The 19,122-nt window shown below is 37.6% G+C and overlaps 4 protein-coding genes across 9 annotated transcripts; 2 read left to right on the top strand and 2 right to left on the bottom strand.

The window, feature by feature from the left end:
* Positions 1-457: 457 nt before the first annotated feature.
* tmem150c (transmembrane protein 150C) lies at positions 458-3,536 on the top strand. The gene is made up of 8 exons (XM_010789050.1): positions 458-658; positions 1,387-1,470; positions 1,662-1,715; positions 1,796-1,831; positions 1,929-1,996; positions 2,074-2,201; positions 2,273-2,450; positions 2,955-3,536. The coding sequence occupies exons 2-8, from the start codon at positions 1,397-1,399 to the stop codon at positions 3,158-3,160; spliced, it is 744 nt and encodes a 247-aa protein (XP_010787352.1). The 5' UTR covers positions 458-658; positions 1,387-1,396; the 3' UTR covers positions 3,161-3,536.
* A 2,057-nt stretch (positions 3,537-5,593) lies between these two features.
* enoph1 (enolase-phosphatase 1) lies at positions 5,594-9,336 on the bottom strand. The gene is made up of 6 exons (XM_010789044.1): positions 9,010-9,336; positions 7,966-8,067; positions 7,371-7,573; positions 6,828-6,960; positions 6,584-6,707; positions 5,594-6,140 (listed from the first exon to the last, which is right to left on the bottom strand). The coding sequence occupies exons 1-6, from the start codon at positions 9,091-9,093 to the stop codon at positions 6,001-6,003; spliced, it is 786 nt and encodes a 261-aa protein (XP_010787346.1). The 5' UTR covers positions 9,094-9,336; the 3' UTR covers positions 5,594-6,000.
* Positions 9,337-9,405: 69 nt separating this feature from the next.
* On the top strand, positions 9,406-16,903 carry LOC104960871 (heterogeneous nuclear ribonucleoprotein C-like). 5 transcript variants are annotated; one of them, XR_800027.1, is made up of 10 exons: positions 9,408-9,859; positions 10,601-10,769; positions 10,925-11,086; positions 11,281-11,412; positions 11,526-11,625; positions 12,455-12,637; positions 12,747-12,841; positions 13,193-13,293; positions 14,048-14,106; positions 15,952-16,903. XR_800027.1 is itself a non-coding variant. In XM_010789046.1 (8 exons), the coding sequence occupies exons 1-7, from the start codon at positions 9,693-9,695 to the stop codon at positions 12,815-12,817; spliced, it is 984 nt and encodes a 327-aa protein (XP_010787348.1). In that variant the 5' UTR covers positions 9,408-9,692; the 3' UTR covers positions 12,818-12,841; positions 14,048-14,258. The 5 variants fall into 5 exon arrangements, 2 of the variants coding, with proteins under 2 accessions (XP_010787349.1, XP_010787348.1); XR_800026.1 differs by lacking the exon at positions 13,193-13,293; XR_800025.1 differs by lacking the exon at positions 15,952-16,903 and having other exon boundaries at positions 14,048-14,258.
* Positions 15,287-18,915, bottom strand: LOC104960872 (vesicle-associated membrane protein 8). Of its 2 annotated transcripts, none has more exons than XM_010789049.1 (3): positions 17,757-18,915; positions 16,910-17,080; positions 15,287-15,995 (listed from the first exon to the last, which is right to left on the bottom strand). In XM_010789049.1, exons 1-3 carry the CDS (start codon positions 17,757-17,759, stop codon positions 15,858-15,860), a joined length of 312 nt encoding a protein of 103 aa, XP_010787351.1. In that variant the 5' UTR covers positions 17,760-18,915; the 3' UTR covers positions 15,287-15,857. The 2 variants fall into 2 exon arrangements, with proteins under 2 accessions (XP_010787351.1, XP_010787350.1); XM_010789048.1 differs by having other exon boundaries at positions 18,142-18,914.
* Between the last annotated feature and the right edge of the window lie 207 nt (positions 18,916-19,122).

Below are 19,122 nucleotides of genomic sequence, written 5' to 3'. Positions count from 1 at the left end.
GGGTCACCAGTGATGCTGAGTGCTCTGCGGGTGAGGCGGGTGTTGTAGAGGTCCAGGATATAATATAAGCAAAAGGTTGAACCACTTTATCTGTTCGAGGGCTCCAAACTCCTAAAATATTATGCAGGAGAAATGCTGTACCCTTCATTATTGCTTTCCCTTAAAATTATATACATACAAATACACTGACTCAAAAAATGCATGTCTATATGTGATTACAATATATTAATTTTGAGGATAATTCTTTCTTTTAAAATCGTTTTTATAATAGTTACTTAAGTTATACGAAATATAACTTATTTCAACCCTGCATATGTAAAGTAAGGATCATGATTGATAAGGATACTGTATTCATTAATCTATTTACTTTTAAATATTAACACTCCCATGCTTTTATTTTGTAGGAGCATTGTCCATACCGGTAAACGTGCAGTACACTTTCCCTTGATACCTCCGCGTCTACACCATATACCTTTAGCAGTATATGTACGACCATTTGTCAGCGACATTGGATATAAACCTTTATATATACAGTCTATGATATAAACAGTTAAATTAGAGGATACATTTACAGTGTTACAGTGTTTACTGCTGCAGCTGAACAACCGAGCCGAGGGTTAGTCCGGTGAGAGTCTCCACAGGACGGACAGCCGGACAGGTATGGCAGTTTCATCCACAGTTATTATTAGTTTACAGAGCAAGAATTCCCTGTTTCGTACTTAAATGACACATTTGTTTCTGCTTCTCACTCCCTGTATTGTCATTGAGTTAAATATTGGAGTTTATTAAATAGAATACCTAGAAGAAGTACCTAATGTACTTTATCATACAGGTGAGATAAAGCCTGTGTATATTTTCACTAGTAGTGCTAATGTTGACATGTAGCCTCCATATCTTTTAAAGTAAATGTTCCCACCAGCTGCCACCTCATCACACAGCATTTTATACCTTACCTAACCTTGACTCAGCCCTGGGGCTTCTTTGAATATAACTTTATTATACAATGTAAATGTGAGTCACATCTGCATGTGATATGGTTTGTTTTCATGTTTTTTAATAGCATATCTTGCACATGCAAATACAACACATCTCAAAAATATTCTCTTGCACTACTTTTCTATTGTTATGTATTGCACTATTTGTATTGGTTGTATTTGTTTTATGTCCTCTACTGTATATTCATGTTGAATTGATGGAGGAGCCTGGGACTTAAGTTTTTCATTGCCATATCTACACTGTAGCTACTGGGCACATGACAATAAAGCCTTGAGTCTTGAATCTAAAAATGTCTTGTGCAATTTGACAATGGAATATTTTCTATTGTATTCTTCTTAACAAATGAATACCTCTCAATAAACTAACAAAGCCTCCCCCTCTGTGTTCCAGGAGAGACAGGATGTGGAGCTGCAGTCTTTGGGCTCTCCTGCCTCCAGTCTACTCTGCCTTCACTGCTGCGGGACTTTGGGTGGTGTAAGTTCTCTTAATTATAGGACTATCTTTAAATATCAGTTTTAAAGCGACATTTAAACAAATGATAATAATTTAAGATAATAGAACCCACATCTTATGTTTTCCTTCACCAATTCATATATGTTTTTGCAGTGTGCTGTAAATATAATCTCTGTTGTTATGATTCTCCTCACCGCCATCTTTTTTTATAGATACTTTGTTGCTGTCAATCATCAGACTATAGCACCCCTGGGTTCAAAATACAAGTAAGAATTCAAAAAGATTACATACAGCAAAGCATTACTCTCTTTATCTTTGGATTCATCTCACTTTTAATTGTTTTCAGGAGAAGAAATGGATCCTTCTATCCTCCCTACATTAGGTACAGACTCATCATTTCCTCTTCACAATAAAAGCATATTAATTCTTGTTAATCCTTATTTTTAAGAACAGCAAATACAAATGTGTCACCCTTTTAGTGTTGCAGGCAACTCTCCACCTGCCAGCTGCATCTTCAGCGAAGTCATGAACCTGGCTGCGTTTGTGGGTAAGAATGGTGGATAGAAGAATATAATACAGATTTTTATTAAAAAAAAATTAATGTTCCATTCTTGTCAATTTCAGGCTTCATTCTGGCTGTCCTCAGATACCTTCAGCTGAAACACACAGTGGTCAGTCAGTGTCTGAATGCTGGCAGTCTGTTGACCTTCTCTTTTGGCTGCTTTGGGATGACACTAGTAGGAAACTTCCAGGTAACGTGCACCTATGGCACATTTATATTTTTGCATATTTATAAGAGTTAATTGATCTGTTTTGGTTTTAGATATTCACTGAGGAGATGATCCACAACTTTGGCACCTTGATGACGTTTGGCCTGGGCACGCTGTTCTGCTGGGTGCAGTCCTACATCACCCTGAGAGCCAACCTGAGGAACGAAGGGAGGAAGGCCGGGATCCTCCGCTTCCTTTTGTCCGGATCCATCACTCTCTGCATGATACTCTGTATCCTTTAACACTTTAAGAAAGAAATTAACATATTATTTAAAAGTAAATGACTTCTGTTTAAACGTTTTTTAAGTTCCTGCCACAAAAGTGTTACTAGTAAGTACTGTCATCAGACTCAGAATACTTTATTTATCTCAAGGGGAAATTGGATCAAATGGCTGAGAGAATAATTTGATATCTTTATGTATAAGTCTTTCTTGCTTTGAGGCTGTCGATAGTACTCAGTATTAATGTACTTAATTTAGTAAACAATGGTTTAACCACATTGACAATTAAAAACTCAGAAAAAGGCAATATTGAAATGTTCTGTTCAATCTCCTTATTTGAAAAATGTTAGCCCTGTGCTATAGGGTTGGATAAAGTCTAAATCTAGAAAAGAATCCCACATTACACGCCAAGCAGATTTTTATAGCAGAATTAAGAGTTAACATGTTGCCAGGTTGTGTTTTTATGTACTGTAATCCCTCAGTTACAAGTGTCACTCTTAACTCCCTGCTACAGATTTCTCCCTGATGGCTCAGGGCTTCCACATGCAGGCCGCTCAGTGCCAGTGGACGCTGGTCATGTTCTTCCTCATCTTCCTCAGCACTTTCGGCATTGAATTTCGTCACAACCGCTTTGACATCATGTGTACAGAACACTCAGGGGGTCCTGAAAGCCTGTCGGACAGTTTAGAAGTGTCCAGGTACCAGCCGGACCAACTGTAAGGATGGATTATCTCCTTTAAAGATGTGCAGGTTTAACTGCAGGAAACGCATGGAACAGCAACTTTAAGATGCATTTATTCTATATACAAAACTGTTTTTACACCAATTGTTAACTTTACTTTAACCATTAGTTTCACATCATGACGTAATGAATGCAAGTTCCTCTATAAGTGTTTTAGAAGTAGAGAATCTGCTGGCTTTATCAATCATTGTATTTATATGGAAGGATGTTTTAGTGAATGAGTTATACCCAGAGCCGGCCCTAGACATTTTGGTGCCCTAGGCGAGATTATGATTTGGTGCCCCCGCCCCTCCAAGCAATACACAATAGAATATATAAAGAATAAATGAAAAATCTCTACAAAAGACAAATACATTACAAAAACTGAAACGTATTGACATGTTGGTTATACATAAAGAAGGTTTTAAATGTATTCATTATTGTATGAACATGTTTTAATTGGGAGGTTGACGTCACATCCTCTACGGGGGTCCGGGGGTATGTCCCCCTGGAAGGATTTGTTTTAACATTTTAAAGTAAAATGCTTCAATCTGGTGCACTTTGAGCAGAATTACTAGAGACTAGATCTAGGGGGTACAATCTAAACACCCATATGAAAAAGATTGGTTTACATTTTGATAATCAAATAAGTATGTGAACATAACCAATAACCTACCATAGCCAATAACAAAAAAATGTAACGTATTTTATTTTTGTTGTTCATTTATATCTTATTTTACCTAGTTAACATTTATTTATTCATGCATATTTTTTAATATCTCCAGTTTTAAACGATATTTTTGGCTTGCTGTCCTATAGTATACATTGGAATGATTTCAAACTTGTTATTTATCCTAATAATTATAAAGGTGTGCCTTGGAAATATTTGTTTACATAAATGGTGACCAAACTAAATAAAAATCTAGAACGATTTAAACATTTGAGAAAATAAGGTATTTGCACATTTCTTTAAAGCAACTCCTAATTTATTAAAAGGAATAATTCACTATTTTGATAAATAAATGTGCTATTGTGCCAAAAGTTAAAAGTAAATTTGATACCACTCTGAGAGACAGTTGTATAAATCTTCTCATCTAACTCTTTAAAAGAGGGTAAATAAAAAAGTATACCTACATGTAATAATGACTTAGACTTTATGAATCAATACCACAAGCGAAAAATAAACTTATTTTAGGAGTTTGACACTTTAACTTGCCTTAATTGTTAATGTGTAAGCTTTTCCATTACAGAAAATATGTATTTATAGACACGGTCAAACAAACATTTAGACTGAGAGAGGAGAGAGGCGTCTGTGTGATACAAGGCATTTATTGGAAGCATGTTTGTAAGATTTCCTGAATAACACCAATTATGTTTCACACACATAAATCATCAATTTGGCAACTTGCAAAAGGTAACTTTCCAACAGCAACATTACGAGGATGGCACAGTTAAACAGATAGCGTTCACCTGCAAGGGGACTAGTTAAGACAGAGTTTGAACTGAGAACTTCCTGTCAGCAGCACCACTGCTGAGTGCATCTACACTGTAGTTCTACTTTCTAAAACATTACAACGCTTAACGGGTCAATTACTGGATAAGACGTCATACATCTGCAACACGTGTGTATGTGAAGAGGGGAGGAAACAGCACATCGATGGAAAATGTTTACAAAACGGTGACAAATACGACACAAACAGTTGGAAAGTTGTCATTAAAATTGGAGAGGTTTACCAACCGAGCGTTGTTAAAAAGGTCATGTGTGCAGTTTCCTACAGGCCTCATTTTACAGCTTTTCTGATCTCTTCCCAGTGAGTAGGGTTGCAGCATTCCAAGAATTTTCAAAGATGGAAACTTTCCACGGGAATTAATGGGAATTTTCAAAATTGAAGGTTGGCTCTTCATAGGGAACTTCAATATAGTTGGGGAAAGTATATTTTAGCATAGTCTTGACTAAAACAAACAAATCAAGTACACTTGAATATCCATGCCATTGCACACTGCTTACTGCATGGCTATTGAGACCACACAAAGGTTCGCAACAGGCTCACAAATGTGAAAGTGGAAAAACTGGTTGGCATTCGGGCAAACCTAAGGCTCTTTGAGCCTGACACAGAGCCATCCTCAACAAGGCTGGACAGTGACACTGAAGAGCAAGACTCAGAGTGTGATGTTGATGAGGCCCAGGAAGAGCCCGTTGAATGAAAGGGTTTAGCCAAAATGCAGAGGATCGCTTGAAGGAAGATGTGCATGTTTAATGGGACTTTTTGGAGGGAGAAGGGCTCTTTTCATTTAACATTTTGAATGGGACTTTGTGGATATTTTTGGATGGGAGGTGCATTTTTGTTCATTTTTTAATGAGTGGGGTTGGGGGGGGATGAGTAACATTTAACTCAACATTCCTGTTAATATAATAATTAAAATAATTAAAACTTTTATTAAATTTTTTTTTTTTTTTAAAGAAATCTGTTGAAATGTCATGTTTTTTTGTTTAATTTTGCATCGAATATTTACAAAATTCCCCAGCTTAACTTCCCATGGAAACTTTCCGGAAATTTACCGGAAACTTTCCACCCCTTTGCAACCCTACCAGTGAGTGATGTTGCTATAACCCTTCGCAGATCTGTCTCCATTGAAAGGCACCCTCACAGAACGGGGTAGATTGACTCCTTACAGGCCGGGACCTCTAACAGGAGTCCCAGCAGCTTCTCCTACACCTTTTGAACTGTCAACGCGGAACAAACTAAAACATTGCAAAAAGGAGAGAGGTGAGGGGGCTGGGAGGGCAAAGAAAAGAAAGAACAGGTCATTATGAAACAAAGTGTTCCTCCTAGCTCTGTTAAACACGTCCCGTCACTTCCAGTTGGCTAAAGGATGTAACGAGGCTATAGTGGGAGCGCTCGTCATCCGTCAGCTCCATGTTCCCGGACCTGACCACCACCACCACGTTCACCCCCGCTTCCTCTGCTGCTTTGGCCTCTGGGAGGACAAATACACAAGCATGGATCCCATGTTAATTCAGCCTTTAAGCAAAAATGAAACTTGGTTGTTTATTGCATGCTGTGATCAATTACAGCTGAATATTTCTGCTTTCTGTGAAGATTATGCACAATTGTTGTTTGTAAGATTCCTCCACAGGACGTTGTTAAAAAAAAAAAAAGATTTGTGAGGAGGCTAAATGCTAACGTTTAATTAGCATTAGCTAATTGGCACTAAACAAAGTCGAGCTGAAAACTTTGGGAAAATAATACCAACACATAACACAAGTTCAGCAATGAATAATAATAACAAAGAAAGTCATTTCCAGTTTGTTTTCCATACAGAATTTAAGTTTTCTATGGAAGGAACACATCCTAGTATGTATCACTTTCTTGCTCTTATTATACATTTACAATGCTAAGGACCTTTGCTAACACACTTACCTCGAATGACGTCGGTCAAGAATGTGATTTCTTCTGGTTGAAATCCAATCCTCTCAGCAATTCTCTCGTAGCTTTTACGTTCCACTTTAGCACCTATACTGGTGTCAAAGTGACCATCTAATAACTGAAATCATTGGAAAAAATAAACCGGCAAATATCTCGTTAGCCACCATATCCATAAAACAAACAGCATGGGCTTTACAAAATATGTTCTTCTTCTTAAGAGAAAGGAGGCAGTACTTACATCTAACACGTCTCCTTCCTCAGAGTATCCAAACAGAAGTTTCTGTGCCTCCACGCTTCCCGAGGAGTAAATGTACACTTTTAGTCCTTGTTCTCTCCATCTTTTAAGGGATGGAATTACATCCTGGTAGACCCTGTTTGCACCAAGACCAATATCAGAATATGACCATAATTTAATTACTTTTTATAAAAGCACATTGAACCCGATTATATGGTTCCAAAATAATCTCAGAGATCAAACATTTGTAATGGATTTGAGCATGGTTTACCATTGTTTGCTTATTTCAGGAATTGCAAATAAATCAAACATTGATAAAGAAAGTAAACAAGATTAAAAAAAAAAGGGAAAAATGCATCATGCTGAAATAAATAAATGCTTGTTTGCTTTAAATGAATTAACGACTAACACAATTATTTCTGCTCTGGTTGATGAACTGTTTGGGTAAAAACAGTATTCCTGTTCTGTTTCTGGAAACCTTGCCAAGTCGTCACCTATGTTTGAACCCATTAATTTTGAAGTGAGGAAAATGATCAGTGTACTTACTCGCCTTTGATTCTCCCAGAAGAATATGCTGACCTCCACATGTGGCCCTGTAACTGTTTGAGTGCTGTCGACTTCCTGTCTGCCGCCATCTGCCAGAGCACATTATCCATTACCTCTCTAATAGCCTTCTCCTCGTCTGTGTGCACCGTCTGGTCCACGGTGTGGACGGGGCACGACCGGTGCTGCCTCATGTCCTCTTCAATCTGCAAACACAGCCAGGCTCCTTTATTTAGGCAGAATTAAAGCCTCGCAACATGCTTCATTTTTTTAAGTAAAGAAAAAATATCCGTCTTATTTGTTGTCATTACCTCTGTCAAGTATTTGAGCAAAATTAAGACCTTTTATAAAGAATATTCTAGCAAAATAATCTGTCCTGCATCTCTACCACCTGACTTTAGTGTCTGGGAACCACAGGCAATAATAATAATAATAATAATAACAACAATAACAACTGTATTTATTTAGCAACTTTCACGCAAGATGCAGCCCAAAGTGCATTACAGTGCAAGCTAAGATACATAAAAACAATACCAATGAGACAAATAAAGAGTAGGAAACATAATAAGACAAATCAGCAAGCTTTCCACATGGTTACCTGTTTCTTTAGGAGATGAACATCTTGTTTGCACTCGTCTTCCTCCCAGTGAGTAGACAAGTACTCCTCAAGATGCTCTCTGATGTATGGAAATAAGATATCCTGAAAATATGAAGTGGAGTCATTAGGCGTGGTAACAGAAGCTCTTTATAGAGGGAGAAAAATAATATAATTCAGACACAAAACATTTCCTCTACTTCAATGCAACATTGTTTTGGTTTCAATAGCTTTTTGGAATAATTGTGTAAGCAGATATTGCTGGCAAAAAGTTAGTACTGTTTCACACTAAAATAATTGTCAGTATGGTAGAGGATGTTTAATTTAAAATGTATTAAGTGATCATTGTTATTTTGGGTACATTTAAAAAAGATATATTGATTAAAGTTGTGGCTCATGGGATTCCTATACAGGAACTATTGTCTATCTATTGTGGAAATGTATACATACCATCAGTTAAAAAAAAATGTGTAGGACTGTTTTACTTCATTTCATATATTCATTAATGTTGACTCCCTCCTTGTTTTGTGTTACTTTTGTTTGTCCCATCATTTACTTTTATATTGTATGACTTGTGTATCGGTTACATTTGAAGTATTATTGTGTATTCGTATCAATGTATTGTTAACCGATGTAACATTTATGAAACTCGAAATTACGACTACTCCAATAACATGAACGCGGCATGAGGTTATTTTTTAATCAGGTAGTCGTGAATTTTTACTGAAACGATTTTATTTAATGTGAATATACATTTAGCAGTAAATAGTTTATGGAAGCAAAATATGGTTAAATGTAGTTAAAATAATAATAATACATTTGATTTACCAAGCGCTTCACCCGGTGCTCAAAAACGCGTTACAGAGGTAAAAACAAGATACAAGTCAAATTAAAAACAACAGCTGAATAGCCACAATGGTCGAACAACGTCCATCTTTAGCTGGTTTAGCTGCTGTCATCTGTTAGCATGGCCGTTAATAGTCGTCAGTGAACGCTGCATAATTAGCCAACCATGCTGAAACTGAAATGATATCTAATATAACTTACCTTTACAAATGTGATTGGTGTTGTTGTCCCTTCGATATCAAGCAGGAGTGCACTAGTACATGCAGGAATTGAAATAGTGGCCATTTTTCAGGAGAGTCTGCAGCTTGTTAGCTGACGCTAGCTTATACTTAGCTTCACAACAGAGTTAAAGTAGGCGCTCCTCACTGGATCTCTAACCCCGGGACAGGTGACGCAGAGCAAAGATTATCCACACGATAACAGATGTAGGCTACCACCTGGTTAGTTGTTAGCCACTAGCCAGCTGTGCTTTGCCATCAACTCGCAGCTAACACTGACTTGACTGAAAGAGCCACACATGTTCAGAGCTGTCAGTTCATGCTGCGGCTCCGAGGGGGCGCCACTGAGCGTATTACTGCCGGGAAAAAACACGCAAACAAGAAGCCAACGGAAAGAGGCTGCGATGAAAACAAAACGACGCTCACAAGAACGCCTTTTTCGTAGCAACTTAAACAACATTTGCATTTATGACAACTGTTTTCGTCTAGATATAAACTGATTTTACACTTTTATTTATTTAGATAGACCAAATATATTCCCCTATTTTACGTCAAAAGTATAACAAATCATACTAGCTTAGCATTAGCTGTCAAAAAGCCAGCTAGCTTAGCTTCTCCCGGGAATTCTGAGTTCATCATCGACAACTTTAACAATAACAAACAACAATGTCGGACGATTATGAATTCAGCGATGACACTACTATGATGAGAATGGAAGAGGATGGAGAGGCAAACAGCGATGACCCGATGTCTGCAACCGGGGACTGTGGCCTGATGGGGGGCGAGGCCGAGGGATCCAAGATCGACGCCAGTAAAAACGAGGAGGATGAGGGGTAACGTCAACAAATAAAACTCTTAAGTCATATTGATTGAAAAACTGTCCACGATTACAATATATTACTATTTTATGTCATCAGTGTGTTACTATAATAATATAAAAAACTTGTGTTGTTAAAACCTCATCAAGTGCTGATTTGTATTGGTGGAGTCCAACTAACATCGAGTTAATTTACTGTAGCGTTACTGTACTCAAGTACACATTATAGGTACTTTTCAGTCTTTCCATTTCATGCAACTTCATGCTCCACCAACGTTACATACAGGAGACAAATATTGTTCTTTTATACCTCTACATTTGACAGCTGTAGTAACGTTTTAGATTCCAATTTATTTCTCATCACATTTCTGTCCAGGAAAAACAAATACAAACGTATAGTCTCCTCTTGTTCTACTAGAATTAATTTATGAGAATATAGTGGCCAAAGGTTAAAGTGGACTCAGGTTCAAGTGGACTCAGTCACTTGAAATGTGGCAATAACACAAGACTTCAAACACTAACCATGGCAATTTTACACAAATGTTTCAAAAGAGGACATGTAATTATTACAGAAGAAATGCATGGAAAATGTTACTGCACATTTCCGTTTTTTTACTTTAATTTCATACAATACCACTCTTAATTAAGATTTTGAATGAAGGACTTTTTTTTTAAATGTTTACTTTAGAAAATGAGTGCTTCTCCATTGCTTCTAAATCTGCATTTTGGTTTCTTTTAAATGTGCTGTTGTCTGTAGGAAGATGTTTGTAGGAGGGCTCAGCTGGGACACCACTAAGAAGGACCTGAAAGATTATTTTTCCATATATGGGGAAGTTGTAGACTGCACTTTAAAACTGGACCCCATGACGGGCCGCTCGAGGGGCTTTGGCTTTGTCCTCTTCAAGGAACCTGATAGTGTCGACAAGGTACTGTATTGCTGCTTTTCTCTGTTAAAGATGAATGTTAACTGAATATAATTTGAGTTAAAGACAAAATTAGCAATTTAAATATGTAACCGTGGAGTTTATGAAGTGGAATTGCAATGTGACCAGTTTGTCAATTGATTATTTTTGCTATAAAGGTTGCTACACAGAAGGAACATAAACTCAATGGAAAGGTCATTGATCCCAAGAAAGCCAAGGCGATGAAGAGCAAGGAGCCTGTTAAGAAGATTTTTGTTGGTGGTCTTTCTCCCGACACCCCTGAAGAGAAAGTCAGAGAGTACTTTAGTGCCTTCGGAGAGGTATATATTTTGGCTAAGTTGGCTAAATATATTTTTCATCCATGTTATGAACTTCACTCTAGTGGCATGGCTGTTTAGGGCTCCTGCCAAACTCATAATAATGTTTTCCCCATTGTTTATTTTTGTAATCACAATTAAACACTTAACTTCTATTATTATATATTATTTTGTACATTCATTGATAATGTTAACAGCTGGAGTCAGTTGAACTTCCCATGGAGAACAAAACAAACAAAAGGAGAGGCTTCTGCTTCATCACATTCAAAGAGGAGGAACCAGTTAAGGGGATCATGGAGAAGAAGTACCACAATATTGGACTGAGCAAGGTAAAGGTCTTTTTGTATCACTGGCACATCAAAATGTATTACCTTGTTATTGCGATGGCACATGTAATGGTGACTTTATAACTTATACATGATCTGAACTGTTCTTCCTTTAGTGTGAAGTAAAAGTGGCAATGTCCAAGGAGCAGTACCAGCAGCAGCAGTACTGGGGGGGCAGAGGAGGGTACTCTTCTAGGTCTCGAGGAAGAGGTGGCGGTGAGTGGATACTACTCTGATGTAATAAATAATTCACCTAATATATATATAATGCACATAAATAACGCACCCTCTTAAGTCTTAATCCATAAAAATGATTCTGAAACTTCGGAAGAAGAAAATAAAATATAGGACCCACTTCATTTATTCACTTAATTGCAGAGGGTTCGATGAGATGAAGACTAGAAACAGTGGTAAAAAGTTAACGCTTCTTCAGCTCAATAATTACCATGTCATTTCTTGCTTTAATCTTCTGTACACAGTAGAAGGACAAAGTGAGGTTATGCTATGTCCAAGACTAACATACGAGACTCTTTAAACAGTTGTTCCTGAATAAATAAATATACTTTTTAATACAACACAAATGCATCACACATAAAACATTTAAAGTAAGTGCAGGGAAAACGGTGATCACGTTCAAACAAACATCATATGATGAAATCCTAAGGGTTGCCACATTTGTTTAAACTGCTTGTGGCTTTGTTCTGCTTCCCATTTTCTACTTTTAAAAGTTCTTGAATCAGAGTTCAAGTATCAAAATAGGTCACTGCCGCAGACGTTAAATTTCACTCCACTGTTCTGTACAGATTAGAACTTATTAGTTCATGCGTAATTGAGAAGTGTAATTGTTTTGATATTGGTCTGTAATAAAGGGTTAAAATGCCCAATAGCATAATATAAATAATTAAAACGACTTGATCTGAGCTTTTATAGAAGAGCTAACTAGCTGGTTATGAAAAAGAGCACTATGTACATCGAGTGGAGGTAAACAGATGAAAGGTTGCTTGATAAGAATATAATGAGCTCATTAAAATGTGTTTAATTGCAGGTCCCAATCAAAATTGGAACCAGGGTTATGGCAACTACTGGAATCAAGGCTATGGGAATTATGGCAATTATGGTTACGGAGATCAAGGATATGGAGGATATGGAGGATATGGAGGCTATGGAGGCTATGGAGGCTATGATTACCCTGGTTACAACAACTATTATGGATATGGTGACTACAGCAGTAAGTGAAACTCCCTGACGAGTTTTGTTTCATGTCAACCTTTCCCATTTCTTTTCCATTACTTTTGAAATGATTAAAACACCTGAAATCAGATGCTTTACCTCATTAGTAGATCAGTCTGGTGGATATGGCAAGTCGCCGCGGCGCGGTGGTCACACCAACAGTTACAAGCCGTATTAACAGAGGGAACTCATCTTCAAGTAGGTATGTAAAGAAACAAATGCACCTCTTACTTTGAACTAAAACTAGTTTTATTTACTTTGCTGTTTGGTAACATTTTTATTCATTTCCTCTTGTAAATGTCTTTTTCTCAGCACCATCAAGTGCTTTACAGTAGTAGTAACATAGAGGCTACGCTCATGTGGCGAATTATTTTAACAGCTGGCCTTCTGCTGCCTCTTTTGCACCTTTTTCTTTCTTTTTTTTAATCTGTAAAGTTAACAGGTAAAGTACTGCTACTACAGTAAATGGATGCCAAAGTTAAGGATGTGCAAGGAAACAGAAAAGGAAGTATGTTGTCTCCTAACTCTGACATACCTTGTTTGTACCTGCCAGCGGAGCTTCCTTGCAGGCCATGAGCTGACCCCAGATACTCTCAGGGCCCGCTCAATGCGGACCGGGTACGAGAAGCATACGCTCTCGAATGCTGCCATTTGGTATGGTCTTACAACATCCTGTATCAGCATTTCTAAACTAAACAATATGGGACACGTCCAGCTTTGTCATCTTTCTTTCCATTTTGTATTTCTTTGCAACTGTTTGTAATGTAAAACTTAAAATATACACATGTAATTTTCATTTTTTACAGGCCCCCCCACAAGTAATGATTTTGTAAATATGTAAAATTAACTATTTGCTTTTTGAAGGATACGTACAGCATTCTCTGGACTTTCCAGTTCCTATTGTTAATATATGCATTCCTAATCTTATCTTTAATGCTTGTTTCTTTATTTAGCTCTTGTAGCCAGTAGTCCATGAGCTAAATCCTGGTTGGTATTTGGACGAGACTGTGTTGGGGGGATAAAGTTCTTAACTTTGTGTACTTGTATTGCTCTGTTTTGTGTTACTGACAGCGATGGAAAGAGCTCCTCTTTGGTTAATTTTCCTGTAACGACAACATTTTTCTCTTTATAACCTTTTGTAAAACAAGAAGTTTCCTGAAATTTGCATGTAATGTTTTCTGTAATGTGTATTTTTTTGACCAATCGAAGAGTTCTTCCATTTGGTATTTTGACTTCTTCAATTTACTGCACTTCAGGATTTCTAGCTTATGGACTAACTTTTGTTACTGTAAAATGTTAAAGTTCTCATTTTGGTTTTTACATTGTAAACAAGGGGGATTCCTTTTTATTTGTAAATGAAGCATTTTGTGTTCATCTATAGCTGATTTGTGTTGTTTGTTTTCCGTAGGGTTCAGAGTGATGAAAGGCAGCAGAGTGAAGGTTTCCAGCTGAGAGCACTAGCTGATTGTAAGGACAAAATGAAGAGCACTGACCTACAGTAACTCTCCTCATCATTTACCGGAGTATTCTTAAACGTTTGATGTTTTGCATTTATTTAGATTGCTGCAAAGTTTTAAAGGTCCCATGTCATGGCCATTTCTACTGATCAGAATTCCATTGTTGAGGTCTACTAAAATACATTTATATTGTGCAATTTTCCAAACTCACATAGGTTTCTCATACAGCATCTCTGTATAGTATGTGTATTCACTCTCTGTCCTAAACGGCTTGTTGGAGCTCCTGCCCCCCCCTCCCTATGAGCCCAGTGGCCGTCTGCGAGACAACGAGACACAGCGAAACCTAGCCCGAACACACACCGACTCACAGCCTCGCCGCGTCCCGCCGTCTCAGGGAGGAGAAATCGGCGGAGCTGCAGCTGAGAAAAGATTGAGTGTGTGTGTGTGTGTGTGAGTGAGGAATTTCGCAGATTGGTCAATTTGGACGGCTCCGCGGACGTAACGTAACGGCTCCACGGATTGGTCCATTTGGAGAAATGTCCAACGAGGCGTTCTGGGGCAGCATAGACAGGTATCTTCTGTGTTTAGAGTTTTACTCACTACAGGGTGTACTTTGAGGGTTTGTGACTTTGCAGAACGTTTACATCAGGGGTGCCCACACTTTTTCAGCTTGGGGGCTTCTTTTAAAATGACCAAGCCCAAATGATCTACCTACAGGGCCGCCCCTGCCCAATCTGTGTCGTGGTGCTAGTGGACTAAACGGCGGATAAACTGTGGCGCGCTTACAATAATTGCGCCGCATAAGCGTATAATAGTGCGCCGCATTTGCGCTTCAGATGAGAAGGTGAGGGCCCCTCATAACTGCATGAACCCGTATGGCACAATGCAACTCAGACTGGCTTACCTGTACGTCAATCAAGTGGCCTATGCCATAGTAAGGATGGATGATAGGCTAACTTTTAAAAAATAAAATGTTTTTGTTTTTTGTTTTCTTCTTTGTTTTTCAATGCCATGCGATCTACCCACCCTACCCTTGCGGTCGACGTATTGGGCACCCCTGGTTTACATGCATAAAAACCTTCATAACACACAAGGGGACGGGTAATAACCGGAAAAGCATGACATGGGACCTTTAATAGTTTGCATTCCCCATCCCTTCTTGTTTTTGTATTTAATGTTCTCAAATAGCGTTTGTGAATTTGCCTCAGTGATTTATTACATAATCAAAATGCTTGATTGTTTGGAGCAGAACACATTATTTATATACAGTATTGTGGTAGCAAATGTTCAAATGTCTCCTCTTCATCATAATCATCAGTCATATAATACATATGTTATTATAGAGTGACAGTCATAAACACACATTGTATATACAGGTAATTGGACATAAAGATATGCGATAACAATAAAATAATTACACTCATTTGGATTTGTGATCCTTTGTGAAATATTAACATTAAGTCACATTTGAATGAATGTTGGAGTGTTCAAGGAAGTATTTCAGTCAAGCTTCTAGCAACTTAAGCTGTGCATTCTGAATTTCAACTTCTTATTTTACGGAGAGTCTTAATCAAAAAGCCTGCAGATGCTACAAAAACATGTACCCTTAAAATGTACATACATATTTCTTGAAATATCTGCTGAAATGAAAATAGACTTTCAAGAGTGCATTTAAATGCTGAAATGCTCAAAAGAGGTGAGCTTCATCCTCAATTTTCATTGCTTTCAGTCCTGAGCTGGTGAAGGACAATATTTGGTGATTTATATAACATTTGTGGCAAAGAGGATGATGAGGACAACGATGATCAGCACAATCACCCCGATTATAACCATCATTTTAATGTTTTTCCACCAGTATTTCCGGGCAACCCGCGTGGATGTTCTTTGGAACGTGTCAGCCTGAAAGAGACCAAGAGAAAACCTTTTTAAAACACCAGTGATGGAAGAACTACCCACATCCTTTTACTTAAAGGGGAACTCCACCGATTTCACCGAACAACTGTATAGTGTCTTTGTGTCCCCAGGTGGAGCTGCGGGAAGTCAGATATACAGTATATTGAAAACAACAGACTAGCACCTGAACCCAGACCTAACTTTTGAAGATCAAGTTGCATTGTGGGTAATAAAGGTGCCAGGTGAGAACAATTAGTGTATGGCCTAGTAAGAAAAATACATGAATTCCTGCTTTGTTCAGCACGAATATAGAAAATGGTGGAGTACTCTTTAAAGTAAAAGTACCAAAACTAGAATGTAATAGCACTTATTTACAAAAGTCATGCACTTTAAAATTAAATTACAAAAGTAGTAACAAGTGTTTAATTTGGGAAATAACTCATAAAATGACAGATTTTTTTTTTCACACAGTAATAAGGTTGTTAACCACTGTGTTTAATAAATATATTTTTTGCAGGTTAAATCTTAATATGAAAAGTAATTAAATTAGGCTACAAACTACATAACTCTAAAACAGCCAAAAACTGTTTAACTTTAATCTGTTAGTAAATTATTTAAAGTTATTTGGGTGTGGGGCATTGAGTAAGAGAGACAAAGAAAAAACAAAAACACAAATGTTTTATGGGGCCCTGGATTATTTACACAATATTATCATGTGTATTTTGAATGAGCAATATTTCCTGTTTTTATATCACAGATATGATTGATACATATATATTGTTACACTTTTACTCTGGCATGTAATGGAGAAGATCTATCATTTAAAGGAGAAGTAACCCTTTGAATGAAAGATATATGAAAACTAATTGTTAACATCAGGGTGGAAAGCCAACACTGAACCATCTGGATCAGATACTTACAGACGCCTGCAGGTCATCAGTCTTGCCGATCAGATCATCTAATCTGTCCCCTCTCTCCAGCACTTTGCTGATGTTATCTGTCAGAATAACTTTAACCTCGTTCACCTGACTCCGAACCTGGTCCATCTTAGCAGCCGAGCCAGAGGCCGGTGGCTGAGAGCGTGTGTCAGCCTGGGGAAAAGGAGGGGAAATGATTCTATTTTTAGTCTCCAAAAAAACTTCCCCATACAACGAGCTACACAAAAACCCAAACATAGGGGCAACAATCTATGTAGTAGAGCTGGGTGATGAAAACAAAATGGGGTTGACCATTGATGCTTTCACAATATGATTACACTGGGAATTCTGATAAATAAACATCAGTTATGTGGATTTATTGATGAATTGGGTAAAGGCAAATAGTAGAACCGCTATAACAGTCTGATACATATAGATAATAACATCACTTTACTGTAATGCAGCCAGGAAAAGACTACACTTCACGACAAATCTAAGACGGTGCCTAGTCTCCTATCAGGATTTCGATATATTTTCCATTTATTGCCCAGTTCTACTCTGCAGTCACGTTTTTAAATGACCAAACCTCACTTCCTGTTACTGAGTGAACAGGTGAGTGTGCTGTCAGGTGTTACAGAGGCCTTTGACTGTCACATGAAAAACCTAAACACAATTTTTATAAAGCAAACCTGCATAACACATTACTATACATTACTATTAAGTATTACTTGTACAGACAAATAGAGGATACGTTTAATTGATATGAAGGCGAAAAACAATTAGTGATCTATGACAAATGTAAACAATATTTAACTGACCTAAAGTCATTGTATAAAAAAGGAGAACTTACCATAGCAGCCCTCGGTTTGAGTCCCAACTAACAACTACACACAAAGTAAATCCTCCACAAAGTCCTGTTATCCAGTCCTGGCAGTATAATAAACAAACGCAGATATGTTCCTCTTGTGACAGAATGAGTCACACAGTTAGAGCTGAACAAATGTCTGCTGAAGGTTGCACCTCTCCCCTGTCACTCATTAACTACCTGTCGCCTCAATCAGAGTCTCATTGGTTCAACAGGAGCCAGTCGCCATGCACAACTCATGATCACATCCTGAACATGCAGCACCTTCATTTCCCGCTTCTCATGAACTCTGCTACTCAAGGAACAACTTTTGACAGTTAAACCGCACATTTTTCTAAACATATAATCCTGGTTTTATGCGTTTACTTACCATGAGTTGTCAGAGCGGCAGGATGGTGTGGAGCTGTGTGTCTGGCTAAAGGGCTTTCAGCAGAGAGATATTTGCAAGGCAATAAAGGGGTGAGGTCACTGTTGCTTCACTTCCTCATCCTGTGTTGTGCAGCTTGTTTCAGCAACCAGGGAAAGTGTATGTATGTGAATTTGCCTACTTGTTGCTGTTTTGGAGCACACATTGAACTATTTCCGGTACTCTTTTAACATTGACTCCACTTTATAAGATATATTCAAGAACACTAAACCATAACAAAAAGCTTTGGTAATAAATCTTGCCATGGTGGAAGAAATATTCAGATCATTTAGTTAAGGAAAAGTAGCAACACTATTCTGTTAAAATACTCCATTAAAATGGATTATTATTACTGATGTGTTAATGTGTAGCATTTCATTGTTGGTTAGTTGAGGTTGAGCTCATTTGAATGATATTAAAATGGTATTATATAGGCTGTTTGGTAGCTTATTCTTTAACGATGTATTGCATACTGCTCCTCATATGTTTTGTGTTGGAAAGTCAGATCAATTTAGATATTGAGCAGGTCAAGAAAGACCTTGATAGGACTTAGTTAGTACTGTGGAAGTACTTGACTGATAAAGAGGATCTGGACATGAGTCATGCAAACTGAACATTGGGAGTGTGCTGCACTTTGGCTAAATACTAAAGAAACAGTGTGGGTATATGTTTGCTTTAAGTCAAATAAAAAGATATACATTAGTCTTTAATATACTATAACCTTACTTTAAATAATCCAGGTTACTTGGACAAGCTGTGCAGTATGTGAGTAGTAAAGGACATTACATCATGCTGGCTGCACCTTTTACAAGTAATCAAAGTTTTCATGGACTTTGTACAGTTGAAGATATCAAAAGTCGAAAGAAAATGCACAATACAACCACAGGGGATAGACACAACAACACAGTCACATGTACACTGTAATGCATTTCATTACAGTAGACA

This window comes from Notothenia coriiceps, unplaced genomic scaffold (assembly GCF_000735185.1).
Source record: "Notothenia coriiceps isolate Sejong01 unplaced genomic scaffold, NC01 NC01_scaffold00032480, whole genome shotgun sequence".
NCBI classification, from domain to species: domain Eukaryota; kingdom Metazoa; phylum Chordata; class Actinopteri; order Perciformes; family Nototheniidae; genus Notothenia; species Notothenia coriiceps.
This window is presented reverse-complemented; position numbering and strand designations above follow the sequence as displayed.

What these genes read in the sequence shown, in the direction of transcription:
- tmem150c (XM_010789050.1), top strand. Translation starts at nt 1,397, where the DNA reads ATGTGGAGCTGCAGTCTTTGGGCTCTCCTGCCTCCAGTCTACTCTGCC. An exon ending in GCTGCGGGACTTTGGGTGGT is followed by an intron (nt 1,471 to 1,661) that starts GTAAGTTCTCTT and finishes CTTTTTTTATAG; the next exon opens with ATACTTTGTTGCTGTCAATC. An exon ending in CACTAGTAGGAAACTTCCAG is followed by an intron (nt 2,202 to 2,272) that starts GTAACGTGCACC and finishes TTTTGGTTTTAG; the next exon opens with ATATTCACTGAGGAGATGAT.
- LOC104960872 (XM_010789049.1), bottom strand. An exon ending in CTGATGACCTGCAGGCGTCT is followed by an intron (nt 15,996 to 16,909) that starts GTAAGTATCTGA and finishes GGTCTCTTTCAG; the next exon opens with GCTGACACGTTCCAAAGAAC.
- LOC104960871 (XM_010789046.1), top strand. Translation starts at nt 9,693, where the DNA reads ATGTCGGACGATTATGAATTCAGCGATGACACTACTATGATGAGAATG. An exon ending in ACTTTAGTGCCTTCGGAGAG is followed by an intron (nt 11,087 to 11,280) that starts GTATATATTTTG and finishes TAATGTTAACAG; the next exon opens with CTGGAGTCAGTTGAACTTCC. An exon ending in ACAATATTGGACTGAGCAAG is followed by an intron (nt 11,413 to 11,525) that starts GTAAAGGTCTTT and finishes TTCTTCCTTTAG; the next exon opens with TGTGAAGTAAAAGTGGCAAT.
- enoph1 (XM_010789044.1), bottom strand. Translation starts at nt 9,093, where the DNA reads ATGGCCACTATTTCAATTCCTGCATGTACTAGTGCACTCCTGCTTGAT. An exon ending in TCTGGGAGAATCAAAGGCGA is followed by an intron (nt 6,961 to 7,370) that starts GTAAGTACACTG and finishes TGGTGCAAACAG; the next exon opens with GGTCTACCAGGATGTAATTC. An exon ending in CTTGACCGACGTCATTCGAG is followed by an intron (nt 6,141 to 6,583) that starts GTAAGTGTGTTA and finishes TTGTCCTCCCAG; the next exon opens with AGGCCAAAGCAGCAGAGGAA.